The 16,969-nt window shown below is 40.6% G+C and overlaps 1 protein-coding gene across 3 annotated transcripts in view; it reads right to left on the bottom strand.

Annotated features, from left to right (window-relative positions):
• NELL1 (neural EGFL like 1) overlaps positions 1-16,969 on the bottom strand; it is an 885,423-nt gene that overhangs the window by 755,067 nt on the left and 113,387 nt on the right. For all 3 annotated transcript variants that reach the window (XM_034645600.1, XM_034645601.1, XM_034645602.1), the window contains exon 4: positions 1,204-1,374. In XM_034645600.1, coding sequence (XP_034501491.1) covers positions 1,204-1,374 — 171 coding nt within the window. The remainder of the gene's footprint in view (positions 1-1,203; positions 1,375-16,969) is intronic.

Raw genomic sequence — 16,969 nt, 5'->3', positions numbered from 1 at the left:
AGACACAATTATAATCTGGTTGAAGTCACAATTCTTCCCAAGTCCAGAAAGTATCTTAAATAAATGAAAATGGACCAAGACTCATTTCAAGATGGCAGAAGTTCCCTTAAGTCAGACAGTAATTTCTGTTCCCTGCCCTTCCAGGTCCTTTTCCAAAAGAAAATGCAAAGCTGGACTTGCAAGCCCATGCGAGTACCGCCTGATCAGAACGGTAGTCTGGAGCTGACTGACCCCAGGTTACTTTTCCTCCTGCTCAGTTCCAGAGAGGAGGTTGTCCCCAGCATGCTGGTTCCTTACCCTGGGCCTAATGGAACAAAATCCTGTGGCTGAACCATCATCTTCACTTTGACAGTGTCATTAATAAGAACCAACAACCTATGGGCACAGCTAGCAATGCAAAAACGTTCTCTGTAAGATCGCGCCCCACAAGGATTTTCAGTAGATTCTAGAGAGGTCAAAACATTCCCTTCAACCACTATTAGCCCGCTGTCCAGCCACCAATGATCCAATGGAGACCAAGAGTCTTTTTTCAGCTCGAAACAAACCTGACTCCAGTGACATACATGGGGGACGAGATCTCCTTTCCACCCCAATTCCCAGGGCTCGATGAAACCCCTCAGGGTCTCACCAACAGTCCTGCCATCCACTTGCAAACTGAGAGGCTCATTCCTAAGCAGAGAATGTATGGCATTAATCCCCCGAGAGTCAAAGCACAGCCCTCTTTAAGAAGCCTCCATTTGGAAAAGATAGTTAAGCAAAGCTGTGCTTGATGAAGTGAAAGAGGATTAGCTGCTTCAGTGGCACAGGCTTCTCAGCTTCATCCTAAGGTAGACTGGCTCATTCGCTTCCAAGTGGAACGAACTCAACAACGATATATCACAGTTAACTGTGATCACAGCTCCATGGAATTTCAGCTGGTGCCTGGAGTCCGCGGAGGTGTACTTACTATTCCCCCATCTGTAATCAACCTTTTGTGCATTTGTTCCTAATCACAGGATACTGTTTCATCTTAATGAACTGTTTTCTTAGCATATTACGGTTGGTCATTTCAGCACATCTAATGGCCCATTTGGTAGGTTAAATTACAATTAGGGTCCCTTGGTTTTTATTTCCCAGTAAGGCCTGGAGGGGTTTGATACTTTTCCCCTCCCCACTGCTCGATTTCAAGGACAGAATCACAAAAGAACAGAAGCACAGACCTACCTGTTGCAGTCGACATGGAGCAGGAGATGAGAGGCACTAACGGACAACGCAAGCTTATGCCACTGTCCATCTGCCAGCCGGTACGGAAGCGCCTCGGTCCTGGGCTTCCCTTTATGCATATAGTGGTATCGGATCTCATCCCTCAGACCACTGCTCTCCAGTTCAAAATAGCTGCATGTAAAGGAACAAAAACTTGGTTTTACTTCTGAATCTCACAGTCATCAATCCTCACTACTTCTCTACCACCTTTCTCGGAATCTACAATTAGCTACACAAGACACAAAGACCTACTAACCAAAAACCAATTGTACTGCATGGAATCCAATTCACCTATTGTTGGAGAACCTCACCGTGACACCCTGAGCCTCTGACATGGATACCGATCGATCCACTGTGAAGAGATCGGCCACAAGCTAATCAGCGAGGCTTGGTACCGGGTCTCTTCTAATACTTAGAAGTACAGTTCAGAACTCTCTATTGTCTAAAAAAGGCTATTCATGTGGAATGGACTTGATGTTTATTTTTATTACTGTCATACTTACTTTTTCAAGAATTAAAGGACAACAGAAATCATGTTGGATTATCAGGGACTGAAATAAATTGAGATAACTTTACTAAACACATTCCCCCCTGGACAAAAAATCTTTAAGTGGACAACAATTCCTAGATAAGGAGTAGGAGAGGAATGGCTGAAGCTACTCACATAGGGACCAGTATTTCAAATTACCATGTCATGAAACATGCAAGGGAGTCTTTTCTTCCCCCAGATTGTCGGTACATTTTCCAGATCCATGAAAAACTTAGCACCACCACTGCAGTCTGCACTTTCGTCATAAAACGCAGAAGTTTGGGACACTCCTCAGGCCCGCTCCAGGGCTGATACTTTGAGTGGCAGACCATTTAGTCGAAGTCTCTTCTGAAATTCAGCATTGCTGTCATTAAATCAGGCCTAATCTCACTGCCAGGCATTGCACTAAGCATTTAACATACTACCTAACTTATCACCCCTACAAACCTAGAAGGCTGATGTTATCCCTTTATAAAATGTTAAAAAACTGAGATTCTGGAATTAATCTACCCAAGCCATAATTTAAACTCAGCTCTAAATTTGACAGGCCATGCATTTTCTACCAGCTTGCTGTCGATCTCAGAGGCACAATGACCAACTAGTAAAGATGGCCTCAACTGGCATTGTTTCCAAGCAATTCATTTGTACAGACAACTCAACGACCTGCCTATGTAGGGAGCCAGGTTCCATCCCTAGATTTGAAAGGACTCCCTGTTTCTCTTCTAATCAGCTGAGTTGGCCTAACCCCACTGACCAGACCGTAATTTAATCTAAAACACAAAAAGCATCTTCTACAAGCACCAAAATGAATAGATCATGAAACTCAGCCTCTATTATGCAGGACTCCCAAGTCACATGACCAAAAACAAATGCATATTTCCTGCTTATCTTTCACAAGGCTCCTCCCAAGACAGCAGTGCTGGGGAAGACCGGACTCTAACCTACCTACCTCACACTACACAGAATCAGGCCCAAGGTCATAAACCAAGGAGGTTACTTACACTATTACAGCCAGCTCCCGGGCTCAGATACACACTTATTAGTAATAATATAATACTTTTATAGGACTGCAAAAAAGAAAATCCCTTAACATGGGAGACATTCCTTTTAAGGAAATTCTCCGAATTGCTTCTAAGCAGCTAGAACATTGAAAGAATCAAAATCTGAGAATTTAAAAGGTCAGAAAGACCTTAGAGATTATCTGGTCATTCATTAATTTATTCAACATTTTGTTACTGACCACATAGTAAAGGGCTAAAAAAGGATTTAAAATATAGATCCTGTTCTCAAGATTCTTTGAGACTAGCAGCAAAGGAAATAAAATGTGGCCCTCATACAAAAAAGTCAGAAACACATGGAAGACAAAGGAAGCTGTCAATTTCATGTACTGGGAATGGACCCACTGCTTTCATAAATGTCATCTAATTTCTTCAAGGTAGATATTTTTATCCCTGTTTTACAGAGTTCGCTGGTGATCAGGGATATTAAGTACCTTACCCAAGACCACACAGTTTGAGAGGGGGAAGAAGAGAAGAGAAGAGAAGAGAAGAGAAGAGAAGAGAAGAGAAGAGAAGAAGAGAAGAGCAGCGCAGCATGGTTTTGTGTAAAAGACCTCACCAAGATCATTAGAAATCTCTCAATTACTTCATTTTGACCTTCATTTTGACCAATAAGCTACTGCTTCGGGAAGGGACAGGACCTTACAAAGAATGTGAAAGACAGAAATGTTCCTATAGCTCCCCTGATAGAATTTTTTAAAAAAAACAGGAGGCAGATATATTTAACCAGGTTCAATCATTGCTCCTGGGGTTATGGCTTCATTGAGCAAGGGCTCGTGATAAGCATACCTTGTAAAGATTACTGTACCAAGCACTGGAGCGAGCTGTTACTCAGGGTAGCCTCAAACCTCAGCTCCAAGAGAAGAAATCTGCACTACTGTTCGGCAAAATAGATACTTGTGTCTTAGGGGAACGTTTCTGACAGCGTCATGCACACAGGCAGGAAGTGCTGCATTCCAAACTTAGATGAAGTCGAAATGGGGTGTTTGGGAGTTTGTTTTAAACACATCGNAAGAGAAGAAATCTGCACTACTGTTCGGCAAAATAGATACTTGTGTCTTAGGGGAACGTTTCTGACAGCGTCGTGCACACAGGCAGGAAGTGCTGCATTCCAAACTTAGATGAAGTCGAAATGGGGTGTTTGGGAGTTTGTTTGTTTTAAACACATCAAGACTGCTGAAATGGTCCTAAAGGTGACAAGGACACTGCAGGGCTCAGTTCTATCTGGGTAAGATGGTTTCACGGGTGCTGGGACGGGAAGAAGGCAGTATTTCCAGACAGCAACCTCTGCTAACAGAGGTGTGAGGCTTAATCCTCAAAGCTTGGAGGTGGTCCTTTGGCCTGATGACATTTGGCCGGAGGGACGACTCATGACGTGCAGTAGAGCCTTGCTATTCAAAGTACGGTCCGCACACCAGCATCACCACCTGTGGAAATTCAGACTGTGGGGCCCCCACCAGGGCCTAGGGGAGTCAGAATCTCCATTGTAGTGTGACCCCCAGAGGATTCACGTGCCCATTCAAGTTTAAGCAGTACCACAGTGGAGTGTACCAGGTGCTGCTTCACTTCCTGGCCAGCTGGATCTGGTGAAGAAAGCAGCAATTTGATGCCATTGGCAAGTAAGAGCCCTGCTATGCTGTCAGGGGGGAGGAGTGCCCTGGAGGTGATCAGTAGAGTCGAGTCTAGTAAGCTCTCTGCCCGGGACCAGTCCGCTTCTTTCAGGCCTCAAGGGCTTAGAGGTCTTCTGTGGATTTGGGGAAGGACCAATTATATGAATGATAAAATCACCAGCCAGACTGGTAAACAGCACTTCTCCCCTTAGCCTTGGACTCAGTCAAGTACTCAGCTAATGAACCACTGTGACTCCCAGAGAAGTCTGCTCATCCTGCAAATAGTTGAAAACAGTAAGGACCTTCACTACACAGTTCTTTTCAGACCGAACATCCCTAGCATCTTCCTTATACCCTGGTACACCACCTAGACCACAAAGGCCCTCCTGGACATGGATTCTCTGCCTTACTCCTCCTTCCAGATCCTTCCCCATGTTGGTCACCATGCTCTAGCTGTAGTAAAATGAATCAGTTTCCCCCTTCAACACAGCACCCAGCAACACAGACACTATCAGGGCTGTGCAGTATCCTAATGCTTGCAAGGACCTTCCTTCCCATCATCCAACAATGCAAACCATTTCACACAAAATGTCATGAAGGTGATCTTTCCCACCCTGTATTTATACAGCTAGATTTTTTTTTTAACTTACCCCCTTGCTCAAGTGCTGATCACCATCAGCATGAATAATTCTCCAAAGCCCACCACTAAGTACTATGAACAAAGTTACTTTGAAGTTTTATAAGACTACATGAATTTCATGCTATGTTGAGGGAAAAAATTCAGGAATAATTCCAATTAATATAGTTAGATCAAGATCAGCCAAGTTATTTTCATTGGACTTTTTGTCCTTTTCCCTAAAACTTATACTAAGGGATCCATTTCTTAATTTATTAGACAAAAGAAATTTAAGATTTGAAGTTCATTCAGCTGTAAGTGGCAAAACTAGGACTTGAACCCCAGTCCGGTACACATTAAAGTGGATACTCTCAATGGCAACACCCCATTACTTTCTTATGTAAGAGTATATTACTACCTCTCATTTTGCCAACAACCTTAAATAGTAGTTATTAAGTTCACATTTTAAGGCAAAAACACAGGCTCAAAATTGATAAAGTGCCTTGCCCAAACTCATGTAACTCAACTCCTAAGATTCAAATCCAGGTCTACTTAGTTCCAGATTCATGTTCTATTCACCACATTCTGTCCCTCTCCAGGTACAATGGTATGATCCTATCAAGGTCAGAGAGCAAGAGAATTCAGGTAGACTCAGCTCCCGCCCAGCCTTAGTTCCCAAGATGCCCCATCCTGGCAAAGAACGTCCCTGCAGACTGAAACACAAGCCTCGTTCCTCCTGCCATGAGAAAGTTATCACCATTTTTTAAAAATGCTACAGGTGTTCATACAGAATCTCACTTCCGTCTTCTGGCCCTTTGCCTACTGCTGGGGTAACGAAGAGAAGCTGCCAAAAACACAAGGAAGGTATACCGTGTCCAACTTCAGGCCAGGGGTCTCAAGGACTATGTGATTTTTGGGGGGAAAAAAGGCAATAGCACAATTTTAAGTAATATTGCAAAGAACACTGGCCGAAGAATACCAAGACTTGATTTCGAACTTACACCTGCTTCAAACTATGATATCTTCGGCAAAAATATCCCTGTCCCCTCTGTACTTCAGTTTCTCCTATCTGTTAAATGATCAAATGTGATCCATAACATCCCAACATTCCTTGGAAGAGGGTTAGGGTCTAAGGCACAAGGAAAGGATTAGGCACCAGAGAAACTTTACTTTCTGTTGTATAATTTGGAATTTCCCATAAGATTACATTTAGATAAAAGAGATGCACCTCCAAAGATAGTCTGAAACCACTGAACTAAGTAGTCTTCAGGGTTCAGCTTATGTCTAGATTTCTGTAATTCATCTAATACTCTGAGAAGTATCCATGGTGTTAAAGCTACTGTTAAGCTAAAAACAGAAATCGCAGGGGACATAAATATAGTCCTCTCTCATCGTGTGTAGGACAACCCCCATTACATGGTCCAGTATCGTTTTGCAAATGGTATTTTCCCAAAACACTAATAATGTTATCTCCCGTATCACATGTGCTCCAATGTATACTGATATTCCTCCAATTGAAAGGTTTGGATCTATGTTCCCTCCCCTCGATCTGGGTGGGCTTACAAGTGATTTAAGGGCAGAAGTAATGCTTGGTCACTTCCAAGGCTGGTTCATAAAACCTCCTATGGTTTCTATCTTGTTGTCCGGACACTTGAGCCTAAAGCCCTGGCTGACTGTGGAAGAGGTCTGACTACCTGAGGCTGCCATGCTGTAAGGAAGCCCAAACAACACTGGGAAGGCCACATGTAAGCGCTCTGGTTGGAAGCCCCATCTGGGATCCTGGCCAACACCAGTATAAACACCAGATGTATAAATGGAAACACCTCCAGATGGTTTCCCCAGCTGTCTACTCTTCCCAGCTGAAGCTACTTACACTGCAGAATAGAGACAAGCCATCCCTCTGGATTCTGTCCAAATTCCTGACCCATGGAATCCGCAAACATATTAAGTTTAGAGACAGTTTGTTACACATCAATAGACTTTGGAACACTAACTTCATGCATACTGGTTTATGCCTTTAAAAATTCAAACTATAATTTAGCTATGTCCTATTAAATGCCCAGGGTCCTTGGCCAGATGACCAAATTTCATTGTGCCAATTTTCTGCTTACAGCCCCACAGACTATGCATTTTCTTCCATCAAAAATGGAATTCTGCCCAAAAGATGCAAGGCAGTATCAATAAATCACCATCTCTTAAAATGCATGCTTCTCAGAAGCTATTTAAAGAAATAGCAAAAGAATATGCTATTATCTTCCTCAGTAATCCATTATTTCTCTTGTATCAGGTCCTAGTATGTTAACCTCAAGCTTCATGCTTACTCAACTGAAGTGGTCACCTCACTGGTCCATTTATAAATCAGTTATCTTTTATGGCTTCTGGCCCCAGTGCTCTTCCAGCCCACAGAGCTATTTGACCGAGTTAAAAGAAAAAACCTAATTTACCTGAACGAATTTCCATTGCTCCCAAATTCTATTTCCTCCACTCAAAGCAACATGGAGTAGTAAAAATGGCAGAAACCATATGCCTACTATACAAGGGCTTTCCGAGTCCAGCCAACACGTGTTCAGCCCTTGCCTCAGGCATGGAATCCCCTGGGTAAATACGGACAAGACACACCATTTCCCTAAACCTCACTTTCTTCATCTACCAGAAGAGAGTATCTACTTCACAGGTTTCCTTTCAGGAAAATAACGTGATACCATGTTTGCAAGTTCCCTACCCACTCCCTAGTGTCCACTAGTGATTAGGATTTCCCTGATTTCTTTCTGCATGCATGGAACTCTACAGTCTCGGAAATGTGAGGCTGCTGGAAGGGTGCACACATCCTGCCTTTCTCAGGAAGCGTTCCTCTGTCTTTCTCTTTCCCTTGTTTAGACCTGGCCTGGTGATCTCATTTGCAGTTATAAACTTACCATTAAGTTCTGTACTCAACCCTCTTAGCAAACATCTAGCAAGAGATTAACAGTGACAGTAACTACAAATTGCCTGTAATTGAAAATAAAACATTCACTGTTAAATGAAATGTGAAAATAAGATTCTTTATACCTACTCAAAACAGTTCCACTGCAGTCTAAAAGCACAGGAATAGCCGCGCTGTGCTTACTGAACTAAGGGCCGGCTTCTCCCTTTCCCACATACTGAGAATCAGGAGAAAAGACATGGAACCTTGGGAAGTTAGGAAATTCCCTTTCCCAACTAGAAAAAATTCAAAGATAAGAGCAACCAATGAGCTAGTTCACATAGGGAAGAATGCAAGGTTAGTTTTTGACTACAGATGCCTTCAAATACGGTGGAAGTATTAAATAGACAAGCCCAAGACAAGGAGCTAGAATCACACAAGTCCCTCCTACCTGAAGCCTAAGTAGAGCTCCTAGTCTCCAAGAACCCAAAATTAAGAGGTTTCTAAATATCGGGGTCTAGGAAAAAGGAACCAAAATAACAGTAGTTGTAACTCTGGCCGTTTTTATAGCACTTTCTATATTTCTAAATTTTTTTAAAGACTTAAAGGAATATGCTCAAAAAAAGGTGAAGTCTTGATGTTTTAAGTTTAAATTTTTATTTTGAATTTTTTTACTTCCATGGTTCAAAAAAATTTATCTTTAAGGTACTTAGTTTAAAATTTAAAAAAAAGTACCCAATGTCTCTCACAGGCAACTATTTTTATCAGTTTCATGTGTATCCTTCCAAGGTTTTTTTTTTAATTTTAAGAGAAGAGTTTCAAATTGCAAATAAAGAACAGGGAGTTCTCATACACCCCATTATCCAGTTTCCTATTAATATCTTACATCTATACGGTACATTTATCACAATTAATGAACCACTGTGGATAAAGCGTTATCCAAAAGCAGTACTTCAGTCAGATTACTTTAGTTTTCATGTAATATTCTCCTTCTGTTCCACAATCCCATTCAGGAGACTACATTAGATTCGTCGACAGGTCTCATTAGACACCTTATAGTGGTGACAGTTCAGACTTTAGGACCTTGAAAACTGGAAATAACTAATGAGGAATTTTACAGCATTCCCCCAGTTAGAATCCGTCTGATGTTGTCTTATGTATAGACTTGAGTTGTGGGTTTGGGTAAGGAAGTGTAATTCTCATGACTTATCTAAAATACATACTATCGACACGACTTACTAGTTTTGATATTAATCTTGGTGTTAACCTACCCGGTTTAGGTAGTGTCTGTCACGTTTCTTCTCTGAAGTTACTCCTCCGTCTCCACACTGTCTTCTTTGGGAAGAAGTCTATGTGCAGCCCACACTCACCTACTGGGGACTGCTCCACCTCCTTAAAGGCAGAGTATCAAAATTATCTGGAGTTCTACGGCATGGAAGATTTGTCTACCCTCAGTCTTTACTCAGTTATTCTTTACTCAGTCTTTTACCTAACACTCTATATGCTCCTGGGTTGTTTTATTCTTTGGGTTACCATCCAGTATCAGTTTATTTGCTTGCCCAAAGTTTTCCAGCTTTGACCATTGGAAGTTTTTTCAGTTGGCTCCTCTGTCCCTTTCACATACTTCCATCATTTGTGAGTTATGTTTTCATTGCAGCACTTACTTCAATTATGGTACAAGATGTTCAAGGCTGGTCTCATGGGTTTCCTGACTCGGTCTTAAATCAGCCATTTCTCCAAAGAAACCCAGTTGTTATGAGAAAATGATATTAGAAACCAAGATCTGGGTGCTTGGTGTGCTCATTGCTACTGGGGTATCATTGCTTCGAGGCCCTCTTAGCTGATAGAACTAAGAGGTGTATGTGGTATAATAACCAGTGTGCATGCATGTGTGCGTGCACACACACACACACACGTGTATGTATCTACATGTAAATTAAGTTTATACTGATGACTTAAACTCTCATCTGCTACCGTATGGATTATTCTAGCCTTTGCCCCATACTTATCCATAACCTCCCACCAATCTACCCTCTATTACTTCACTTCCATCATACATAGACAGTAATTTTAGAACTGTTAACCTGTATCCTCATGTAAACAACTATCAACTAGAACAAAACATCTATGTTCCGTTTGCCTTTAGTCTTACTGACACCACTTCTTTCTGAAGTTACTCAGGTCAGCAATTTCTCCAACCCCTTTTCATTGAGGCTGTTCTACCTATTTGTTACACAGTTAGACTGCTCAGTCACTTTCCACATTCCACCCTCAATCTCCCAATTTTTTTTTGTTACAATATGCATACATTAGGGTTCACTCTTTGTGTTAGAAATTCCTATGGGTTTTGACAAATGCACAGTGTCCCATATTCACCATGATAGTGTCACACACCATAGTTCCACTGCTTGAAAAAAAACCTGGTTTTCACCTATTTAACCCCCAAACCCCTTGAAGTCATTCATCTGTATAACCCTTCTATTTTTGTCTCTTCCAGAATTTCATATAAATGGAATCATACAGCATATAGGCTATTCAGACTGGGTTCCTTTATTCAGTAATATGCATTTTAAGATTCATTCATGTCTTTGGATGGCTTTTTTTTTTTTAAATCACTGAATAGTATCCCACTGTATAGACCTACCAAAAATCATCCATCCAAAGCAGCTTAGTAAATTTTGTATTCAGGTTTTTGTGTGAAAATAAGTTTTTAAAACAACTGAGTAAAAATCTAGGAGTGTGGGGGCACCTGGGTGGCACAGCGGTTGGGCATCTGCCTTCGGCTCAGGGCGTGGTCCTNGATCGAGCCCCACATCAGGCTCCTCTGCTGTGAGCCTGCTTCTTCCTCTCCCACTCCCCCTGCTTGTGTTCCCTCTCTCGCTGGCTGTCTCTATCTCTGTCAAATAAATAAAAAATAAAATAAAATCTTTTAAAAAAAAAAAAAATCTAGGAGTGTGGGGGCACCTGGGTGGCACAGCAGTTGGGCATCTGCCTTCGGCTCAGGGCGTGGTCCTGGTGTTGTGGGATCGAGCCCCACATCAGGCTCCTCTGCTATGCCTGCTTCTTCCTCTCCCACTCCCCCTGCTTGTGTTCCCTCTCTTGCTGGCTGTCTCTAGCTTTGTAAAATTACCAAAGAATGAGTTCCTGTTGCTATACATTCTCTCCAGCAACTGGTGTTGTCAGATTAATTTTAGCCATTCTAATCAGTATGTAATGATATGGGGGGAAGACATTGAGCATCTTTTTATATACCTGTCCTTTATATATCTTCTTTGGTGAGGTGCCTGTTCAGACTTCTTGCCCGTTTTTAAATTGAGCTGTTTGCTGACTTATTGTTCAGTTATACAAGTTCTTAGTATATTTTGTACACAAATCCTTTAACAGATATGACTGTGTTTTCATTTTCTTAATAGTGTCTTTTGCAGAGCACAATGTTTTGTTTTAGTAAAATCCAACTTATCAGTTTTGGTTTTTTTTAATGGATCATATAGTTGATATTGTAAAGAATTCATCACCAAACCCAAGGTCATGTGGATTTTCCTGTTTTCTTTTAGAAATTTTAGTGTTTTGCATTTTAAGTTTTGTAATCCATTCTGAGTGAATTTTTGTGAAAGGTGCAAAAAAGTCTTTGTTAAAATTCATTTTGCATAAGGACATCCAATTGTTTTAGGATCTTTTGATAAGACCATCCTCCTTTCCAGAGGCTTTTTAATGCTCTAAAGCAAATATTCTTCTTTCCCCTTCTAACATGTGATAGTGTACTATCTTCACTGTTCTACACTTTCCTCTTGACTTACTGTAACAAGACTTTTTATACAGAAAACTTGCTCTTTATCCTTAAATTTTATATTCCCCCATTCAAAATATCAGAAGAGAAAAATATCCCTTTATAGCACAAATCCAGACTACTAGTCAAAGGCCAATTTTCTTAAGGCTCAGCCAGGCTTACATTCTGTGGAAGCAAGATTGAAAACTCTATATAAGAGATGGCACTAAATGTTACCTAGTAGGCACCTAGTAGTATGAAGACCTTTAATTTACATGCCTCCCTTCAAGGAATTTATAGCCCATTTGATGGGGTAAAACAAAAACCTCCCGAAAAATAAAGCCCGGCGTTTTTTTAGAAAGGGGGAAAAAAATCCCCTTATTGAATGGTGATCCAGGAAAGTTTCAGAAAGGTAGTAGATCTAGAAGAACTATTTACGCTGAAGGGAGAGGGGACTACTTCCCCATTTTATATTCTTGCCTCCTTTGTCACAAATTGAATAAGCATGGGTTTATTTCTGGTCTATTCTATTCCATTTATAGGTGTCTATGTTTGTGCCAGTACCACACTGTTCTGATTCGCTTTGTGCTGTATGCTAAAATCTGAGATTGTGATATCCCCAGCTGTCATTCTTTTCTAAGACTGCTACGGCTATTTGGGGTCTTTTGTGGTTCCATGCTAATTACGTTTTTTTCTAGTTGTGTGAAAAATGTTGTAGGTATTTTGATAGAGATTGCCTTTAATCTGTAGATGGTTCTATGTACTATGGACATCTTAACAGTATCAGTTCTACCAATCCTTCAGCATGGAATATCTTTCCATTTGTTTGTGTCATCTTAAATTCCTTTCATTAGTGTTTTATAGTTTTCCCAGTACCCGTCTTTCACCTCCTTCGTTAAGTTTATTCCTAGGTATTTCACTCTTTCTGGTTCAACTGTAAATAGTGTTTTCTTAATTTCTCTTCCTGCTGCTTCATTAAAAGTATATAGAAATGCAACACAATTCTGTACATTGATTTAGTCTCCTGCAACCTTACTGAATTATCAGTTCTAGTAGTTTTTGGTGAAGTCTTCAGGATTTTCTGTACATGGTATGTCATGTGCAAATAGTCAAAGTTTTACTTCCTTACCAATTTGGATGCTTTATTTTTCCTTGTCTGAGTAATCCTCAAAAAATTAAAATCATCATATGATCCAGTAATTGCAGTAATATTTACCCAAAGAGAACAAAAACACTATTTGAAAAGATACATGCACCCTTATGTTTATTACAGTATTTACTATAACCAAGATATGGACACTTGAGTTGCTTCCATAAAGGGAGAAAGATGTAGTATAACTGTACACAATCAAAAAGGACTCAACCATTAAAAAAAAAAAAAGTGAAATCTTGCCATTTGCAACAACATGGATGGACCTAGAGGCTGTTATGCTAACTCAGTTAAGTTAGGAAAACAAATACCCCTCATGTGGCGTTTAAGAAAATGAAGACAGAAGGAAAGAAAAAAAAAAAAGATATTTAAATACGAAGAACTGACGGTTACCAGAGAGAAGGTGGGTGAGGAGTGGGTACAATGAAGAGGATTACAAGTACATTACCTTGATGAACACTTTCGTGTATAGAATTGTTGAATCCTTACACTGTACACCTGAAACTAGTAACCGTTAATTATACTTGAATTTTAAAAAATTGGAAAGGGTGAGAAAGGTGCATCAGGAAGGGGAAACATAAAGGAGGACAGGAGGAGGAAGTGTGTCCGGCATTCAGGTAACAGAAAAAGAACAGGTATGGATAGCAGTGAGGAGGTGTGCAAGCAGAGCACAGAGTTGGGAAACAATCATAAAGCCCATCCCTGACATGTGGCCTTTACCCTGCACCCTAGCAGTTCTCACACCATTTTCTGCTAGGATAAATAGGTGATTTCATAGGCATGGAACACTTCCACAGGTGTCAATTTCTAATACATGACCCTTAACTTCAGTCCCTTCTCCCTCCTCTCAGAAAGCACTTCAGATCAGTGGCTCTAATGTAACCCAAATCCACTCCAATACATTAGGGTAGTTTTTGACCCAAGTGAATCACAAATTTTTATCTCCAATCTAGACCTGTCTTCTGAGCTCTATACTTGAATTGCCAACTGTCCACTCAAACTCCACTTTGATCTTTCCAAATTCAGTAAACTCAAGATATAACTAACTTTCCCCCCAAACCTGGTCCTCATCCACTATAGCCTACATCAAAATCAGAGCTAGAAACAGAAGCATTGTCTTTGATACGGCTGTCCCCCGTGCCTGATGTACAACCCATCATCAAGTCATATGGCTTCTGAGTACTCTTTCTCACCTCCTCCACTGCTACCTCCTTATCTAAGCCACCATCACTTCTCACTAGCAACTGCACAGCTTTGCAACTAGTCTCCTTGAATCCACTCTGTTCCCTTCCAATCCATTCTACTGCCAAGGTCATCTTTTTAAAAACAAAACTCCAATCAGCCCACTAATCCCTTTCAAACACCCCCCATCCTAAGCTTACAGATCAGTAATTTCATGGCTATTGAGCTTTGGACTAGAATTTTAAGACAGAATTCAACATGGCCCCCAAGAACCCACATGCTCTGGCCCCTGCCGAACTGTCCAGCTTCAGCTTGTACACTCTCCATGTTTTTCTTTACATACCAAACCTTCTTTCAGGTCTTTGAATATAATACCCCCTCCCTCCCACCAAAACACAGCACTTACACACTCCACCCTGTATCCTGTATCCGAATCCTCTTATGTTCATTCTTTACCTCGTTAACTTTTACTCATCCTTCCCTTGTCGCCTTGTATGCCACCCTCCCAGTAAGACTTCACTGATATGCACTTCCCATCACTGCCCAAGATTTTTCATGGGACTACATTCCCTTCCAACACAGTACTTGTTTCTAAATACGTATTTTACTTTTTTTTTTTAATATCTGTCTTTCCTACTTGATTAAAAGCCCTATGAACATACTGACCAGGTCTGTTTTTGCTCTTCACTACATTTTCAGAGTCTACCAGAGGACCTAGCATATAGTAAAGACTTAATTTTTTTGGAGTACATTAAAAAATATCTGGCTTTTATTAACAGTAATAAATCATATGGCACATCCCACAGCTGATGGTGATAGATTAAACTGCTTGAACACTGAAGTTGAGAATCACTGTTCTAGAAAATGAAAGTCCCCAAAGTAATTCAATAAAGGCACCGTTTAATTAATGATTTTATAATAGCTAATATTTATCAAGTTCTTACCACATACCAGCTTCATACTTTATTTACACTATTTTAGTGAATTCTTGTAACAATCTAATGAATGGGGAACTAGTATCTTCATTTAACAAGTGAAGAAAGAAACTCTCACTGAAGTAACATGATCAAGGACAATCCTAGAATGATGATGCCTGAGCCAGACTCCAATAACAAAACCATGAGAATCAAAACAGACTCACCCAGGGGCGCCTGGGTGGCACAGTCATTAAGCGTCTGCCTTCGGCTCAGGGCGTGATCCCGGCGTTCTGGGATCGAGCCCCACATCAGGCTCCTCTGCTATGAGCCTGCTTCTTCCTCTCGCACTCCCCCGTGTTCCCTCTATCTCTGTCAAATAAATAAATAAAATCTTTAAAAAAAAAAAAAGAAAGAAAGAAAAGAAAGAAAAGAAAGAAAAGAAAGAAAAGAAAGAAAAGAAAGAAAGAAAAGAAAGAAAAAAACCAGACTCACCCGACCTGTCACACCAGTAAAACAACCACGGGAGTCACTGGGAAGGCTGATGTCATGGGCAAAGAACTGCACTGCACAAGGCCAGCCTGCACGCTGGGTTAGAAACAGACACTTTGAACAGGCCCAGGAAAGAACCCTCCTTTATCCAAGGTGCTGAGGGCTCCAAGTACTGAAGGTTTAGAGTGACTTTCATAGGAAACATGGCCTAGTGATCTGATTCTGTTAGCAAGACTTGAGCTCTCAATATTAAGAGGTATGTTGTATGTAACATGCTCACAATGGGATTCAACTCAATAGAACCAATGGATCAATGAAGCAATCAAAGATCAAAAAATACATTAAAAACGAAAATGAAAACACCATGGTGCAAAATCTTTGGGTCACAGTGAAAGCAGCTCTAAGAGCGAACTACATAGTAAAACAGGCCTACCTCAAGAAACAAGGACAAGCTCAAACCATCTAAACTCAGACCTAAAGGAACTAGGAAAAGAAGCCCAAGAAGAGTGGAAGGAAAAAAAAAAAATAATAAAGGTCAGAGCAGAAATAAGTGACAGACTTAGTAGAGGGGGGAAAAATGAAACCAAGAGCTGCTTCTTTGAAAAGATAAAATTGATAAACCCTTAGGCCAGACTCAAAAAGGGAAAGGAACCGAACAAAATCAGAAACAAGAGAAAACAGACACCACAGAAATACTAAGGATTATGAGACTACTACAAAAAATATACCAACAAACAGGACAACCTAAAAGAAATGGATAAATTCCTGGAAACCTGCTACATTCCAGAACTGAACCAGGAGAAACAGAAAATCTTAACAGATTACAAGTAACAAAACTGGACAGTATTCAAATAACTTCCCAAAAAAATGAAAGTCCAGGACCAGATGTATGTGCTGGCAAATTCTACGAAACATTCAAGGAAGAGTTGACACCTATTCTCATCAAACTATTCCAAAAAGCAGAAAAGGAAGGAAATTTTCCAATACCTTCTACGAGGCCAGCATTAACTTGATCCTAAAACCAAAGACATCACAAAAACAAAAAGCAACCACACACACAGGTCAGCATCCCCGATGAACATAGATATAAAAAACTTCAACAAAATATTAGCAAACTACATACAATAATATACTAAAAAGATCAAGTGGGATATATTCTCAGAACACAAGGATGGTTCAATATTTGCAGAATCGGTGTGATACACCACATCAACAAAATAAAGGATAAAAGTCATACGATCGCCTTAACGTATGCAGAGTAAGCATCTGACAGAACGAAATATTCATTCATGATTAAAAACTCAACAAAATGGGGTTAGAGGGAACATACCTCAACCTAACAAAGGCCATATATGAAAAACCCATAACATCATACTCAATGGTGAAAAAAAAGAGCTTTTCCTCTAAGATCAGGAACAAGGATATAAGAACGTCTACTCTTGGGGCGCCTGGGTGGCACAGCGGTTGAGCGTCTGCCTTCGGCTCAGGGCGTGATCCCAGCGTTATGG

This window comes from Ailuropoda melanoleuca, chromosome 16 (assembly GCF_002007445.2).
Source record: "Ailuropoda melanoleuca isolate Jingjing chromosome 16, ASM200744v2, whole genome shotgun sequence".
In the NCBI taxonomy this organism is placed as follows: Eukaryota; Metazoa; Chordata; class Mammalia; order Carnivora; family Ursidae; genus Ailuropoda; species Ailuropoda melanoleuca.
This window is presented reverse-complemented; position numbering and strand designations above follow the sequence as displayed.